The 17,912-nt window shown below is 36.9% G+C and overlaps 1 protein-coding gene across 2 annotated transcripts in view; it reads left to right on the top strand.

The window, feature by feature from the left end:
• Positions 1 to 17,912, top strand: part of GCA (grancalcin) — a 34,597-nt gene that overhangs the window by 8,895 nt on the left and 7,790 nt on the right. For both annotated transcript variants that reach the window (XM_047869115.1, XM_047869116.1), the window contains 5 exons: positions 729 to 893; positions 4,681 to 4,750; positions 10,900 to 10,943; positions 11,235 to 11,382; positions 15,797 to 15,910. In XM_047869115.1, coding sequence (XP_047725071.1) covers positions 729 to 893; positions 4,681 to 4,750; positions 10,900 to 10,943; positions 11,235 to 11,382; positions 15,797 to 15,910 — 541 coding nt within the window. The remainder of the gene's footprint in view (positions 1 to 728; positions 894 to 4,680; positions 4,751 to 10,899; positions 10,944 to 11,234; positions 11,383 to 15,796; positions 15,911 to 17,912) is intronic.

The following is a 17,912-nucleotide window of genomic DNA, read 5'->3' as shown; positions in this document are numbered from 1 at the left end:
AGAATTATCACTTTGTCTGTTTATTGATGTCTTAAAAAAATTTTTTTTAAGTTTATTTATGAGAGAGAGAGACAGCACGAGTGGGGGAGGGGCCAAGAGGGAGGGAGACACAGAATCCAAAGGAGGCTCCAGGCTCTGAGCTGTCAGCACAGAGCCTGGCTCACAACTGGGACTCACAGACCATGAGATCATGTCCTGAGCCAAAGTCGGAGGCCAAAGTCGGACAGAGCCACCCTGGTTCTCCTATTGGTGTCTTTTTAAAAGGATTTTTTCTGGGGGAGAGGATGTTTGCACCTTATGCAGTTGCCCATGACTAGTTCACAATTTCGTTGTATTTACCATGTATTCTTCTGTGTCTGAGGTATACTACTTCTTAGTTTGACTGTAGGTGAAATTTTCTTGTATTTCTTTGCCTTTTGTTTATTTCAGTGATGTTGATGGTAAACACTTAAAAATTGTGTGTCATGTTCATCTGCTAAGTTCCTAAAGGTTAGAGAGTACTTTCTTCTGTTACATTTCTTTGATGCCGGATAACATATTAGTGAACTGAATTATGTCCTAATGCCAGACATCTAGGATTTTTTAGCAAACAGCTTTTGTGACAGTGAATTTGGTTGCTTTTTAGGAACTCTTTCTATCCTTGCTTTTCAGTAGACAACTCATAAATATTACTTTAGTGGATAACAAATAATGTTTGCATTTATAATCTTAACTTTTTACTCTTATAGTTTGGAGATTTTAGCGGTCAGATGCCAGGAATGCAGCTGCAGATAGGACAACCAATGCCAGGAACAGGGCCAAACCTGCTCCCTGGTGGATACCCAGCATATTCTGACAGTTATTCCTCAGCAGGAGACCCCATGTGGACATACTTCACTGCTGTTGCTGGACAGGTGAGATGCTAAATATATTGCACAGATATCAGGGTTTTTGTTTTTGATTTTGTTTTAAAAAAATTTTTTTAATGTTTGTTTATTTTTGAGGGAAAAGGACAGAGACAAAGAACAGGGGAGGGGCAAAGAGAGAGGGAGACACAGAATCCAAGGCAGGCTCTAGGCTCTGAGCTGTCAGCGTAGAGCCCGACGCAGCGCTCGAACCCACGAATGGTGAGATCATGACCTGAGCTGAAATCTGATGCTTAACTGACTGAGCCTCCCACGTGCCCCACAGATATCAGTTTTAAGAAGTGATTGCTTTTTAAAAGAAATGTCAACTCTGTTACTTAGTGTGTCATTTTAAATGTATATGAAATTTGTATTTAAACTTACCTAGACCGATTTTTCTCTTGAGATCAGAGATGAGGGTAGTCATAATTACTTCATTTTTTAAAAACTCTGTTAGTGTGATACCTGACGCATTGTTCATTTCACTGAAAGAGGAATCAGTGTGGTATGCTGCATGGTGACTGAGCCAAAGAGGATTGGGGGAAAGAGGTCTACGTGTAAATCTCCTTGAGGAAGCTGGGGCAGAGCGTCAAAAGGAGACTTTTCAATTGTGAATAGTTTGGGAGAGACTTGAAGGTAAAGCAAATTGGGAAAGGGTAAAGAAAACAGGGCAGAAAGGAGGTTCAACTACCAGACAAATGAGAAGAGATAGGTTCATACTGAGTCTTAGTCACAGTCCGTATCTCTTCGTTTACACTTATCGATGAAAACTTTTTGAGTAGTTAGAACTTCACAGAACTTTGATAACAGTTTTCATTCGGTATTCTTTCGCTTGAGTGTTCACCAGGTCCCATATACCTGGCTGGAAATAGAGGATACACACAGAATTATTATATGTGGCAGACACTTTGTTTTCGTGACCCCAAGTCCATTCACAACCTCTTTTTCCCTTGTGTAGTGGTAGTTGGAAAAGCCCCAGTGCCATCCCGGACACCTTTGTGATTAGTAAAGGTAGCCACGTGCCATAGGACTGACCCTTGAGATGTAGGTGCCGTTTCTTTAGGACACTTTCCTTTTCTAAGGGAGAAAATCCTTCCTGGGGACTAGTGTTGGCCTTTTTTGCTCCTTACTTCTTGCCTAGAAAGGGAACTTGAAGTTCGGAGGTGCAGCAGTCATCTTGGTACCTTGAGTCAACAAGCTTGAGATAAAGTCCTTTGGATGGGATACATGGGAAAATGCAGAGATCCATGGCATCTTAAAGCTGCCTTACAGTCCTGTTCTGCCTGGCCTTGGACTTCTTGTGCAAAACAATGAACCCTTATTGGTTTAAATCTCTTTGGTAGTATTTTCTATTGTTTGCAGCTAACTGTAATGCTAACGGTTACATTATACCATTCCAATCTGCAAAGAACTCTTAAGTACTGTAATGCTGGGAATAAGTCTGTTATCTATAACTGACTATATATTAAATCTATTTTATAAAATTATAACTTAAAACATAGGAACTGGGCATATATATTTAGAGACTTTTATTTGACTTCTGAACTCTTTCAGTGTTAAAATCGTCAACACTAATTTGCTGTGTTTGTACTGTTCTTAGTTTCACTCTCTTCAAAAAGGGTTAACAAAAACTAACATAATTTTTATACTCCTTAACCCAAATTTATAATTCTTGTGTGTCTTTTGAACCTACTGCTGTTCAACTTTGCTTCCTCTGTAATCTTTGTTCTTTCCCTAGAAAAGAATTTCTGTACTCTTCAAGGTCCCTTCTATGTCTCTGAATGTATATAATTCAGAGAAACGTCTTCTGTACACTAAGTGGGCTTTTCCATGAAATGTTAGAGAAGCTCATGGTTGAACAGAAATCATCAGACCACATGGGACTGATTTCCCTCATTTTAATTGGATTGGTCAAGGTTTTTAGTAAATGCAAATTTCTTTTTTCTAGAAAGTTTTAAGTTTGAGCCTAATGTTTCCACAATGCATTATTTCTTTTTTTTTTTTTTCAACGTTTTATTTTTTTATTTTTGGGACAGAGAGAGACAGAGCATGAACGGGGGAGGGGCAGAGAGAGAGGGAGACACAGAATCGGAAACAGGCTCCAGGCTCTGAGCCATCAGCCCAGAGCCCGACGCGGGGCTTGAACTCACGGACGGCGAGATCGTGACCTGGCTGAAGTCGGACGCTTAACCGACTGCGCCACCCTGGCGCCCCCACAATGCATTATTTCTTATAAATGAGAAAACAATTGATGAAGCTGAGTAATTATCACTAATGTTAGTCTCGGGTGGAGTATCATTTTCCCACTTAAGGAAAGTTAAAGGTGATTTATAACCATGTTATCTTAAGCGTACATTTTTTTTTAAAAAAATGAGAGAAAAGTCATTTCCTACCTTTGCTTCTGATTTAATAATTTGTAAAAGATTGTCTTTTAAAATTTCCTGTGCAATAATTGACAATGACCTAGCATCTGTGCCGTCATTTCATGGAGATACTATTGACAGTGGCAGCTGTAGACTTCCTTGATTGTTTTTGTTTGTTGGTTTGGTGTTGTTTACTGATGATTTCTTCTCCAGTCATGTTATAAGTGTATGCCTAATTTTTCAAAGTCTTGAAATATAATAGTGATTTGATATAATAGGGAGGTAGGCAATTGTTTAAATAAAAATTCCTTCTAAGGTCTTTATCATTGGAAGAAAAATTTCTAACCTAGCTTTGGTTCTAAACAAATGGTGATTTTATAAAGTACAATTCTCTTACTAAAGAATTTAAAAATTTATAAGAGAAATCTCAAAACTATGCGTGGCAGAGAAAGGAACACTTAGATACTCTTTGTAGGCACATGGATGATCCATTGGAAAGAATGCTTTTTATTCCTGCTAGAACTACTGGAATTTTTTCTTCTACTGAAATTTTTGTTATAAGGAATTCCCTGCTAAAGATCCATTAAGATATGAGTGTTTATGATACTTCTTAGAAGTAGTTTGGAAGCATTTTTTTTCATTTCTTGGGTCTCTTACAAAAATGAACTCTTAAAAAGTTTGTGTTTTAAATTTGCCTCCCTGATACTTCCTCAGAGCTATTTTTTTTGCATTTATGACAATGTCTGTGATGCTTCCAAGTAAATTGCTCTGTATATTTTTATAGAAAATAGGGTGAGATACTGAAACATGATGAAAATATTCAACCTGTTTTACTTTGGTTGTGATTTCTTGTTTGTGTTTAAAAAAATTTATTTCCCACAATAAGTTCAAACAAGAATGTTTGGGCAGTAATCAGAAGAATACCAACAAGATGCCGGATGACTAGGGGTAATGGTGGAGGGGGGAAGGGATTCTCTCCTCCCGGTTACTGCTTCAGTGGTTACAACCTCAGTATCCCTTAGAAATAATCCCCCCCCCCCCCATGAAAGGGGCATTAAGGGAATGTGTCTGAGACTGTTCTGAACACATTTTGATCAATTTTCTGTTTTACGTAGAGTTCCAATGACTTTCAACAGATGTTATTTTGATCTACTATAGGTCAGAGTGATTATGTTGTTTCTCAGGAGTAGAGAAAATAGATTGTATTTGAAGTGCTTAAAAATTAATAGAATATAATTTGTGAAAAATTATTTATTTTGTATGCTCTTCTGTAATTTGCCTTTGTTGTCAATACTTGTCTGTCTTAATTTTGTAGTTGATAATAATGTTTTAAAAAATGCGTGTCTGTTGATTGGCCTAGAACAGCCAGTCAGCACTTTAATGTGATTTTATACAGCTGTGCATTAAATCAGACTGTAATTATTTTTTAACAGGATGGTGAAGTGGATGCTGAGGAACTTCAGAAATGTTTGACACAGTCTGGAATTAGTGGAACTTATTCTCGTGAGATCTCCCCCACCCCCGTATTTAAAATATTAAAAAAAATCTTTTTATCACAGATATACATGCCCATAATTTAAAGAATCCAATAATTCTGCAAAGCTTATTGTGAAGATAACTGTTCCTTGTGTTCCTTGTACATAACTGTCTCCCTGACATTAACTACTCCTAGACGAAATTTCATTCAGCTTTTTCAGGTGACTCTTGAAATTTGCCTCCAGATCTCAAAATAACATACTTTTATCACTATAGATTTTAGTTTTCTTTTTTTAAAGTTTATTTATTTATTTTGAGAGAGAGAGAGAGAGAGAGCAAGAGCAGGGGAGGGAGAGAGAAAATCTCAAGAAGGCTCCATGCTGTCTGTGCATAGCCTGATTCAGGGCCTGATCTCAGCAACCCTGAGACCGTCATCTGAGCTGAAATCAAGAATCACATACTCAACCAACTGAGCTATCCAGGTGCCCCCCTTCTATGAGTGTTTTAATTCTGCTCTCATATTCTTAAAATCCAAGAGCTTCTCTTCTTTTTTCATGTAGGTGAAGTCTTCCCTTATCTCTCTGAAACTGTTAATGTATTTTTCAAAGTTTTTTCTTCTTTTGTAAACTGTGTTTTCTCCAATTTTTTTTTTCCAGTTTATTTGTTTGGTTGTCTTTCATGTTAGATGCTTTTCTCAGGTGTGCTGATCCTTGTCGTACATATTTAACTGAAATGCAGGTGAGACGCTCCGAGGTGTTGGTTTGGTATTCACTATAGGCTTCAATGTCTGGTAGTCTGGTGGGGCAGTTTGTCGTGCAACAATGAGAATCAGCATATTTTGGGATTTCCTTTTGGGCTGGTTAGAGGATAGAGGATAAGGATAGAGGACCCAGGAGGGTTCTCAGTCTTTGATAAACACTTATTTAAATACCTTGTTTTTGCTAGATAGGTTAGTGTTAGTGTTAGAGTTTAGGGATAGGGTTAGGATATGTGCCTGCAGTTCAGAGACCTCTCCAGAGAATAAAACCCCAGACTTCCCCTGGAGTGAGAATCAACATGGCAGCCATCTACTGATGAGGCAAGAACGGGCTTTGGGGCTCTAAATACTTCTTAAGTAGGTATTCAGTTGATCCTTCTGTTTTTATCTCTACCTTCACACCCATTTTCAGAAATACTACCAATTGATAAATGTTTGTGGGGTCTTCTCCAGGATAAGTAGGCTGCTTGTCAGCTTTTCTTGTGTGTTCTGAAGCCATTTTCTCACATCAAGGGTCAGGGCCTAGCATTGGGGTTAAGATTAGGGTTAGGGTTATGGTTAGGGTCACGGTTAATGCTAGTGTATGTTCCGGGTGTTTTGCAGTTCAGAGACATCTCCAGAGGGTGGCAGTTAGGGTTTGTTTTAGTTAGTGTGTATGGTTAGAGGTTAGGGGTTAAGGGTTGTGGGTTGTGGATTAGGGGTTCTACTATGTTCCTGGTGTCATGCAGTTCAGAGATCTCTCCAGAGGTTTAGGATTAAGGTGAGGATTAGCATTAGGGCTTCAGAAGTAGGGTTTAGGGATTTGGGTATGGACGAATATGCTGCAGTTCAGAGACCTCGCCACAATGTAAGTACCAAGACTTCTGATGAGGTAAAAATAGACATTGCAGCCATCCTCTGAGCTGAGGCAGGGAGGGGACTTGGGGGCTCTAAATGCTCTTTAAGTAGATATTTAATTGGCTCCATGTTTATCTCTACCTTCACACCCACTTTCAGAAATATTACCAATTCTTAAATGTTCAAGGTCGTCCCCAGGACAAGTATGATGCTCCTCCGCTTTTCTTATCGTGTGTTCAGACGCCACTTTCTCTGATCTAAGGTTACAGTTAGGGTTTGGGTTAGGGTTAGGGATAATGTTAGTGCATATGCCTCTTATCCTGGAGTTCAGAGTCCTTTCCAGAGGCTTAGGGTAAGGGACAGTCTTAGGGTGAAGGTTAGGGTTAGAGGTTAGGGATTGAGTGTTCGGTGTGAAAGGTTTGGGTCTTTGCCTTGAATCTTTCAGATAAGAGACCATTTCAGAGAATAAGATCCCAGAGTTCTGCCTGGGTGAGAACAGACATGTGAGCCTTATATACAGCTGAGCTATGGATGGGATGTGGGGCTCTAAATACTCGTTAAATGATTCTCAGTTGTCTTCTTATCTGTAACTTCACATTCATTTTCAGAAATACTACCAATTTTTAAATGTTTGGGGTCTTCTTTAGGATAAGTATGATGCTCCACAGCTTTTCTTATATGTTTAGAAAGCCACTTTCTCAGATCTTGGGTAGCGTTAGGTTAGGGGTGTTAGCCTTAGGGTCAGGGTCAGTTTTAGGCAATGTGCCTGGTATCCTACAATTCAGAGACCTCTGCAGACAATAAATCCACAGACTTCTGCTGGGGTGATAATAGACATGGCAGCTATCTACCGATCTGAAGCAGGGAGGGGATTTGGGTCCCTAAATACTCTTTAGGTAGATATTCACCTGGTCTTCCCGTTTTCATCTCTACCTTCACACACAGTTCTTAAATGTTTGGCATCTTCTCCAAGAGAGCTAGGCTGCTTCTCAACTTTTTGTATCTTGTATTTAAAAGGCACTTTCTGGGGCGCCTGGGTGGCTCAGTCGGTTGAACGTCCGACTTCGGCTCAGGTCATGATCTCACGGTCCGTGAGTTCGAGCCCCACGTCGGGCTCTGTGCTGACAGCTCAGAGCCTGGAGCCCGTTTCCGATTCTGTGTCTCCCTCTCTCTCTGACCCTCCCCTGTTCATGTTCTGTCTCTCTCTGTCTCAAAAATAAATAAACGTTAAAAAAAAATTAAAAATAAAATAAAATAAAATAAAAGGCACTTTCTCAGCTCTAGGGTTATCGTTAGGGTTTGCATTAGGTTTAGCGTTACTGTTCTTGTATTTGCCTTGTATCCTGGAGTTCAATGACCTTTCCAGAAAGTTTGGATTAGGGATAGTCTTAGGGTTCAGGTTAGGGTTACAGGTTAGAGGTTAGGTTTGAAGACTTTGGGTGTGTGCCTGGTATCCTGCTGTTGAGAGATCTCTCCCGACAGTAAATCCCTGGACTTCTGCTTGGGTGGGAATAGACATCGTAGCCATCTATACTGCTGAGGCAAGGAGGGGATTTGGTGCTCTAAATGCTCTTTAAATGGATATTCAATTTGTCCTTCTGTTTTTATTTCTGCCTTTGCATCCATTTTCAGAAATATTGCCAATTCTTAAACGTTTGGGGTCTTCTCATGGATAGCTAGACTGCTGCTCACCTTTTGTTTTTGTTTTTCTTCTTCTTCTTTTTTTTTTAATCAGAAAAACTGTGCTTAGAAAGCCCCTTTCTCATCTCTAGGGTTAAGGTTGGAGTCAGGATTAGTGTTAGTGTTAGGGTTAGGGGTTGTAGGTTACTGGTTAGTGGTTAAAATTAGAGTTAGGATTATGATTAATGTTAGGGTATGTCCCTGGTATCCTGCTATTCAGAGACCTGTCCAGAAGATTAGTGTTAGGGTTAATATTAGGGTGAATGTTAGTATCAGGGTTGGAGGTTAGGGCTTAGTGGTTATTGGTTAGTGGTGAGGCCTTTGAATATGTGCCTGGCATCCTGAACTTCAAAAACCTTTCTGGATGGTAAATCCCCCAACTTCTGGTGTGAGCATAGACATGACATCCATCTATGGAGCTGAGGCAAGGAGGAAATTTGGGGCTCTGTATCCTCTTTAAATAAATATTCAATTGGTCCTTCTGTTTTTATCTCTACCTTCACACCCATATTTAGAAATACTACAGATTCTTAAATTTTGAGATTCTTCCCCAGGATAACTAGGCTGCTTCTCAAAGCTTTTCTTACTATGTATTCAGGAAGCCACTTTATCCTAAGGTTAGTTTTAGGTTTAGAGTTATAGTGAGGATTAGGATTAGTGTTAGTATTAGGGGTTAAGGGTTAGCGGTTAGTGTTAGGATTATTGTTAGGGTATATAACTGTTATCCTGTCCTGCAGAGACCTCTCTAGAGGGTTAGTGTTAGGGTTAATGTTAGAGTCAATGTTAGTATCAGTGCTAGAGGTTAAGGGTTACGGTCATTGGTTAGTAGTTAGGGCTTCATATATGTGCCTGATACCCTGAAATTGGAAGAACTCTCCAGACAGCAAATTCCCAGACTTCTGCTGAAGTGAGAATAGACATAGTATCCATCTACAGAGCTAAGGCAAGGAGGGATTTGGGGGCTGTAGATACTTTTTAAACAGATATTCGATTGGTTATTCTGTTTTTATCTCTACCTGCACACCCATATTTAGAAATACTACCAGTTCTTAAACATGTTTGGGGTCTTCCCCTGGATAACTAGGCTACTTTTCAGCCTTTCTTATTGCGTGTTCATGGTCACTTTCTCTTATCTACGTCAGTTAACTTCCATTCATCTTACTATTTTACAATTCTTTTCTTTTATGTTCTCTCATTCTCTTTTTTCTAATGGTTTATGACTTTAGAAATTTAATTTTTTCCCGTTACAATGGGGTATTACAAATCTATGAACTTTCCTAAAAATTCTTCTCTATTCTTTGTCAAAAATATTTAATCTTCTATACATATACATTCAATCTTATTTTATGATTGAAGGTATGCTTATATGAAGACTCAGTTCTTGCCATTTGTTATCATCTGTTGAGATTCTCCCACGTAACGGATGGGTGCCATGTTAACTTGAAAGCAAAACATACCATTTGCCTGACAAAATGATGGAATGCCATCCAGGGATTGTTCATGGAAACTTTGCCCTCCTGCTTCTTCCCACCTGGACAGGATTTGAAGGAGGACTGGGCTCCTGTATTGACTTTTCCACTTACTGGCTCTATGACTTGGGAAACTTTATTATTCTGGGCCTCTGTTTCTTCATTTGTAAATTGGGACTATAATACCTTTGTATGTTTATGTAAAATCACAAAATCATGCTACCTGGCTCATAGTGAATACTCATCGAGTGTCTGTTGATTTGTCCCTCTGAAAATATTATAACCACCTATTCTAACATTGACACTGTATTAAATAAACATTTAAAGAAAATCAGCTATTTTAACTTGTAGAATGTTTTATGATTTTTTTTCTTAATAGGTCTAAAATTTAGCTGAAATATTTTTTCTCATAAAAATTTCAAAATATGCTATCATCAAATAACAAAATAAGATAATTTTAAGCATTTTTATCTATTCATTCATTCATTTTAAGGAGCGAAGAGTAAGAACTTGGTAAGCTTACCTAAACTGTACTGACATAATATTTCTTTTATCAAGACATATAATAAGTCTTGAGGTAAATCAGCATTCAATATAATTGTGATAAGGATTAGAAAAATTCTACTTAGTGTGAGTCTTCAGTTATAGTTCTATAAATATGAAAATGTTAATATTTCTAATAACCCATGATATTAAGATAGTTTATATTTATTTTTTCTTCCTGCCTTTTCCCTTGCCCAAGGGAAAACAGCTGCTTCAGATAAGAAGTTCATATTTTTACTTGATTGATTGCAGTAAACTAGCAAATGATTTACCTACATCCGGGTTCATCTTACTTTACTCTGCAGTCTGTTTAATGTAAATGAGTATTTCTGTAATGGAAATTTTAGAATTGCCCCTCTGCTCTGTAAAATTCTTCAGTGACTTCCCTTGGTCTAAATCTTTAGGGTGGCATTCAAGACTTTCATGATCTGACCCTCTTCTCCCTTTAGATGTCATCACAAGCCAGTCCTTCACCTCAAACTTTAATCACATCTCTATATCTTTCATGTTTTGTGTACTCCGTATATGTCAGATTTCCATTTAAAAACCTGCTTGTTGTTTGTGTTGGGAAGATCAAAGCCCTCTTTTCCCCTGTGACAGTAATTTTCAGTTATTTTATAATTGCTTATATAACTACCAAATCCCCTTACTAGATGTGAATAGTTTGGAGTAGTAGTAATTTTTATTTTAGTTCTTTTTTTTTTTTTTTTTTTTTTTTTTTTTTTTTTTTTTTTTTTTTTTACTATGGATGCATAAGCATTCAAAGTTTGTTGATCGGGTGACTGTGTACTTTTGGCAATTTTTAAACATTTTATAAAATAGTAATTGTCATAACTTTACATAGATAAAATTGGGCAGACTCCAATTCAAATAATAAATATGTTTTACAGCCTTCAGTTTGGAAACCTGCAGAATTATGATCGCCATGTTGGATGTATCCTTGAATAAAAATAGAAAATACTAGAATATGGAATAATTGTTTTCTGAATATAACTAAGCAATTGTTGGCTGTAGATGACTACAGTAAATTAGAGACTTTAAAAATACTTTGTAAGATTCTGTTTGAATTCCATGCTCTTCCATTTTGAAGTAGAAATCTATTCATATGCTGAATTTAGCTAACTTGCAGAAGCATACTAATAGTTTTTTAGTCAATGATTTACAGCTTTGGGTCAAGTAAATTCTCATTGGTATCAAAATTTATTTTTATTAATAAAACTATCAGAGAGATTACACAGGAAAAATGAGGTTTAGTGAATTCAAAGAACTTTGGGCAGCTCTTAATGCCTGGAAGCAAAACTTCATGACTATTGATCAAGACCAAAGTGGCACAGTGGAACATCATGAATTGAATCAAGCCATCGCTGCTATGGGTAAGAATGTTAAAATTCTTTAGAATCTATCCAGATAATTGTTCTTTGATGAAATGAATCTTAACTGTTTTAATTTGTTAAGTGACAAAGGAATCTATTATTTCACCAGCTGTTGCCCAGTTTGATTTGAAGATTGTAGATGAATTCTGATTGAAGACTTTTAACAAGACCATTTTATCTATGTTTTTTTTTCAAAAGATGATCTTTTTTATACATTGTGGTTGATAAAATTAATTTCTGAATTTCCTGTGTTGAGTATATTAAAATGCATTCCTCTAATTTTGGGTAACCACCATTTATAGTGTATTCTTTTTTAATTTGCTGAGGTGTCTAATTATTTATTTTATTTTTGCCAGATTTTTGGAAGTATTAATATGCAGTGTTATATTAATTTCAAGAATACAGCATTTCTATTCATATCCATATCAGGTGTTCGACAATTCTATACATTACTCAGTGCTTATCACAAGTATATTCACCGTCTGTAACCATACAACATATATTATGATCTTATTGACTGTATTCCCTATGCTGTATTTTTCAGGGTGACTTAATTATTTTGTTTAAAATTTTTTTTAATGTTTATTTATTTTTGAGAGAGAAAAAGAGAGCAAGAGTAAGCAAGGGTGGGGCAGAGAGAGAAGGAGATACAGAATCCAAAGCAGGCTCCAGGTTCTGAGCTGTCAGCACAGAGCCCGACATGGGGCTCAAACTTGTGAACTGTGAGATCATGACCTGAGCTGAAGTTGGGTGCTTAACCGACTGAGCCACCCAGGCACCCCTTTTTATTTTTTTTTAATGTTTGTTTATTTGTGAGAAAGAGACAGAGCACAAGCAGGGGAGGGGCAGAGAGAGAGGGAGACACAGAATCTGAAGAAGGCTCTAGGCTCTGAGCTGTCAGCACAGAGCCTGATGCGGGGCTCGAACTCATAACCGGCAATATCACGATCTGAGCCAAAGTTGGATGCTTAACTGACTGAGCGACCCAGACGCCCCTGGGGTGACTTAATTATTTCGTAACTGGAAGTTTGTACCACTTATCTCCCCTCTGGTAACCACCAGTTTGTTCTCTATATTTAAGGGCCTTTTTTGTTTGTTCCTTTTTTCTTTGTTTTGTTTTTTAAATTCCATATATTTTTGAAACCATATGGTATTTGACTTTCTCTGACTTATTTCGCTTAACATAATACCCTCTAGGTCCATCCATTTGTCGCAAGTGGCAAGATCTCATTCTTTTATATGGCTGAGTAATATTTCATTGTGTATATGTACCACATCTTTTTTATCCATTTATTGGTTGATGGACACTTTGGTTGCTTCCATAATTTGGCTATTGTAAATAATGCTGCAGTAAATACAGGGCTGCACATATCTTTTTGAATTAGTGTCTTCCTTTTCTTTGGAAATATTCCAGTATTGGAATTACTGGATTATATGGTATTTCTATTTTTAATTTTTACTTTATGCATTTATTTTGAGAGAGAGAAAAAGCAGGGAGGGGCAGAGAGAGAGGGAGAGAGAGAGAGAATTCCAAGCAGACTTCCCCATTGGTAAGCCACATGTGGGGCTTGAACCTACAAACTGTGAGGTTATGACCTGAGCCAAAATTAAGAGTCTGAAGCTTGACCATCCTAGCCACCCAGGTGCTCTATTTCTGACTTTTTGAGGGCCCTCCATACTGTTTTTCACAATGGCTGTACCATTTACATTCCTAACAACGATGCAGAAAAGTTTCTTTTTCTCTACATTTTCACCAATACTTGTTATTCGTTGTATTTTTTATTCTAGCCATTCTGACACATGTAATGGGATCTTTCATTGTGGTTTTGATTTGCATTTCCCTGATGATTAGGAATGTTGAACATTTTTTTGTGTGTCTGTTGGCCATATGTTTATCTTCTTTGGAAAAATGTCAGTTTGGGTCTTCTGCATATATTTCATTGGATTATTTGGGGTTTTTTAGTGTTGAGTTGTCTAAGTTCTATATATTTGGATATTAACCACTTACAGGATATGTCATTTGAAAATATCTTCTCCCATTCAGTAGGTTGCCTTTTCATTTTGTTAATGGTTTCCTTCACTGTGCAAAAGCTTTTTATTTTGGTGTAGTCCCAGTAGTTTATTTTTGCTTTTGTTTTCCTTGCCTCAGGAGACCTATCTAGAAAAATGTTGCTTCAGCCAATGTTAAATTACTGCCTATGTTTTCCTCTAGGAGTTTTGTGGTTTCAGGTCTCATATTTAGTTCTTTAATCCTTTTTGAGTTTGTGTATGATGTAAGAAAATAGTCCAGTTTCATTCTTTTGCATGTGGCTGTACCATTTTCCTACACCATTTGCTGAAGAGACTTTTTCCCATTGTATGTTCTTGCCTCCTTTGTCATAGATTAATTGACCATATAAGCATGGGTTTATTTCTGAGCTCTCTATTCTGGTCTTTTCATCTATTTGTCTGTTTTTGTGCCAGTACCACACTGTTTTGATTACTGCAGTTCTATAGTATATCTTGAAATCTGAAATTGTGATACCTCCCACTTTGTTCTTCTTTCTCAGGATTACTTAGGCTATTTGGGGTCTTTTTAGTTCCATACGAATTTTAGTATAATTTGTTCTAGTTCTGTGATAAAATGCCATTGATATTTTATAGGGGTTGCATTGAATCTGTATATTGCTTTGAGTAATATGGACATTTCAACAATATTGGTTTTTCCAATCCCTGAGTATAGAATAGTGTTCATTTGTGGTAAGAGCTCTAATTTGATACCAAAGGCTTATCTCAATATATTACTGGTTTCCATATTATACTCTAGCTTTTCAACAATAAAAACCATGTTTTCTAAATTTTCCTTTGTTTTCTTATGTGGTTAGTATACACAGTATATGCCAAAATACCTCAGAATGCAAAGTCTGCATTTCAGAGTATTTTAAAAGAATGTAACTTTATTTTTATCCTATCTTTGGTAAGCTGAGGTTCTCAGTCTGCTTTCTTTCAAAAGTGGTAATATAAAATGGTGTTTAACCTGCTTTTACAGTTCATGTAGTATTCCTAATTGTGTTTACCCTTTGATTTTTTTTTACACTCATTTCTAAACAAAATACAGTTGTAAGAAAATTAACCTTTTGAAATTTAAAATTTGAACCCAATGCAAATTATCTCAAATTCCAATTTAAAGAAGCTAAAGCTAGTGATTTGTTTTGTTTTATAATTAGACATTTTAATTTAATAGATGGTCATTTTAGAGACAGTCCTGGACACATCATATATAGTTCAGTTAAAGCATTAATACCTAATGGATTAAACTTGATCCTTAATTCAACATAATGTAGAAAAGGTACTATAACCTTAGGCAAAAAAGAAAACTGCCAAAGAGTTCACATAGGCATTTGAGTGCCACAGAGAGATATTGTAGATTATTCAAATTTAAGATCTTCAGATACATGTTAAAATATTCAAATTATTTTGCTGAGAATGCTATGGGAAATAATAAGAATTTTATCATTACACATTCCGATCATAACTCTCTACTAGGAAGCTTAAAATGCATTTGCATATAATTACATAAGTTTCCATATTTTACTTCTATTAATTTATATCTTTCCATTTATTTATTTATTTATTTATTTATTTATTTATTTATTTTTAGCAAGTTCCCTGGATTGTAGCTGCACATAAAATTTTCTCTACATTTATTATTATTTTCCTCTTTGAGTAGATTGTCTTCTGTCCAAATCTGCTAATATAGTAATATATAAAGACAATAATTCTAGGTCAGCATCCTTCACAGTAAAGTCTGCACATATTGGAAAGTTGCTAAGAATAGATCTTAAAAGTTCTCATAACAAGAAGAGAAAATTCTGTAACTATATAGGGTGACAGGTGTTAACTAGACTTATTATAGTGATCATTTTGTAATATATGCAACTATGGAATCATTATATTGCACATCTGAAACTAATATAATTATATATGCCAATCATACCTCAATGAAAAAAAAAGGCAAAAAGGAAATAAAGAATTTAAGTGATAGCAAAAATCACTAATAATCTTTCCTTGATATTTTTAAAGAACTATGAAATTACAGAATTGAAATATTGGAGCATTAAAATCTATAAAATATTCTAGACATTATTTAAAAATAAAAATATATTCTAAAAATACAAAAACATAATTTTGTTTTTTCTTAGCTATGACTTCATTACAGAGCTAGAATTTAGATGTTTATGTACCACTGAACTATTAGTAGTAAAGCCTTTGTCTGATAAGTTTCAATATGAATGTGTTTTATTTTTAGTATATATTTTTATGGAATGAATTTTGGAATTTTATTTTTTTGATTGTTTTTAAAGAAAATGCAATGCTGTGATGTTCTTAGGGTGTTTGGTTTTAGAAGTTTTAATCTGTTAATTCCTATTTCTAGGTTATAGGTTGAGCCCTCAAACATTAACTGCTATTGTTAAACGGTACAGCAAGAATGGCAGAATCTTCTTTGATGATTATGTGGCTTGCTGTGTGAAGCTTCGAGCACTGACAGGTATTCATCATTTAAAAATCGGTATTGCGTTATGTAGCTATTTTTCTTTTTCTTTTTTTTTTTGAAGTTACTGATTTTTTTTTTAAGTTTATTTATTTTGAAAGAGACAGTAGGGGAGGGGCAGACAGAGGGTGACAGAGAATCCTAAGCTGGCTCTACACTGTTAGCACGGAGACTGATGTGAGACTTGAACTCATGAAACCATGAGATCATGACCTGAGCAGAAACCAAGGGTCAGACACTTAACTCGCTGAGCCACCCAGGTGCCCTGTAGCTATTTCTCTGAAAAATATCTCTTGTTTTCTTTGACAAGTTTGTAATATTATGTATTTTTCACCATTCTTCACTGTTAAGTTTAATCAGTTTTAAGGCTTTAAAACTTTAGCAATATTGTGAAAAAAAATTAAAAAAAACTTTAGCAATATGAATACTGAAAGATTGTTGTAGCTCAGTTTTGGAAAGTTTTCATGTCTCAGTTGCCTGGGATATGAAATCACTTGATTTAATTGAGTATGAAGAGAAAGAGGGAAGATGGCAGTGGAGTAGAAGGACCCTAAGCTCATCTTGTCCCATGAACACATCTAGATAGCTATCAAATTATCCTAAGTACCCCAGAAATCAACCTGAAGATTGGCAGAACAAACTCCACAACTAAAGGGAGAGAAGAGGCCACATCAAAGAAGGTAGGATGAGTGGAGACATGGTTGAGGGGAGAAATGGATCATGGGTGGTGTAGGGAGGAGAAAGCTGTAGTCATGGAGAAGGGTGAGAGAGAGAGGAACAAATGGGAATGCATAAGGAGAACGTTTCCCCAAAGCATTGGCTTGGAAAATGAGAGAGGCTGAATTTCGCGAGTTCTTGCAACTAGCAGGGCTTGAAGCTTAGACTTCTGAAGGTCAACAGACTTGACTAGGATAGAGTCCAGAGGGTACTGCACTGCTCCTGGAGAGAAGGCAGGCACACAACCTAGGGGCAGACAGCATGGAAACAGTGATTTGAAGAATGCTTGGGGTACACAGTGGGGAGAATATTCACTCTTCTTGCACATCCCTGAGAGGCAGCATTCACAGAGACACCTCTCCAGGAACAAAGGAGCCAGCTGGTGTCATTTCCCTCCCCCACCCTTCAGCATAAGCACATAGCTGCATGTGGGAAGCGGCATAGCACGTACACAGGCTGCCTGATTTCCTTATACCAAACCTGTGGGGTGGTTTCCTTATACCAAACCTGTGCTCTAGCAGGACTCACTTCTCAGTCAAGCATGGCTTAGTCTCAGAATGGCAGGCTCCTTCCCCAGAAGACCAGCACAAGCCCCTGCCTCCACCACATCTGAGAGAAGAGTTCTATACAGCCTCAGTTCTGGTGCAGGTGGTGTCAGGACTCATTAAACAAGCAGACTAGAGCACACCTAGTTAAAACTTGACACGTTCTGGCCAGCGACCAAACACTGCCCACAGCAGGTAAGTAGAACCTCTACAGATGACTGGCCAGAAGGATAGAGCAGCCAAAACATAAGAGCAGAACTCACACAGCAAACATCAGAGATACTCCTTGAAGCACCAGGCCCTGGATACTACATGACCTCTTCTTCATAAAGCTATTACTCTCAGGAGCAGGAGAATTAACTGGCCTTTCTAACACAGAAGAAGACCGAGACTTAGACAAAATGCCAAGATGGAGGAATTTATCCCAAATGAAAAAACAAGATAAGGCCACAGCCAGAGATCTAAGCAAAACAAATGTAAGTAACATGCCTGATGGAAAATGTAAAGCAACAATCATAAGGTTACTCACTGGGGTTGAGAAAAGAATATAAGACATCAGGGTGACCCTTGTCACAGAGGAAAAAGAGTTAAAAAAAGAATTAGAGATGAAAAATGCAATAAATGAGATTGGAAATAGGCTTGATACAATGAACAGCAGGCTGGAAGAAGCAGAGGAATGAATTAGCTATATTGAAAACAAAATGGAAAATAATGAAGATGAACAAAAGAGACAAAGA

Source organism: Prionailurus viverrinus, chromosome C1, assembly GCF_022837055.1.
Source record: "Prionailurus viverrinus isolate Anna chromosome C1, UM_Priviv_1.0, whole genome shotgun sequence".
In the NCBI taxonomy this organism is placed as follows: Eukaryota; Metazoa; Chordata; class Mammalia; order Carnivora; family Felidae; genus Prionailurus; species Prionailurus viverrinus.
The sequence above is the reverse complement of the archived record's forward strand: the minus strand, read 5'-3'. Positions and strand labels throughout refer to the sequence as shown.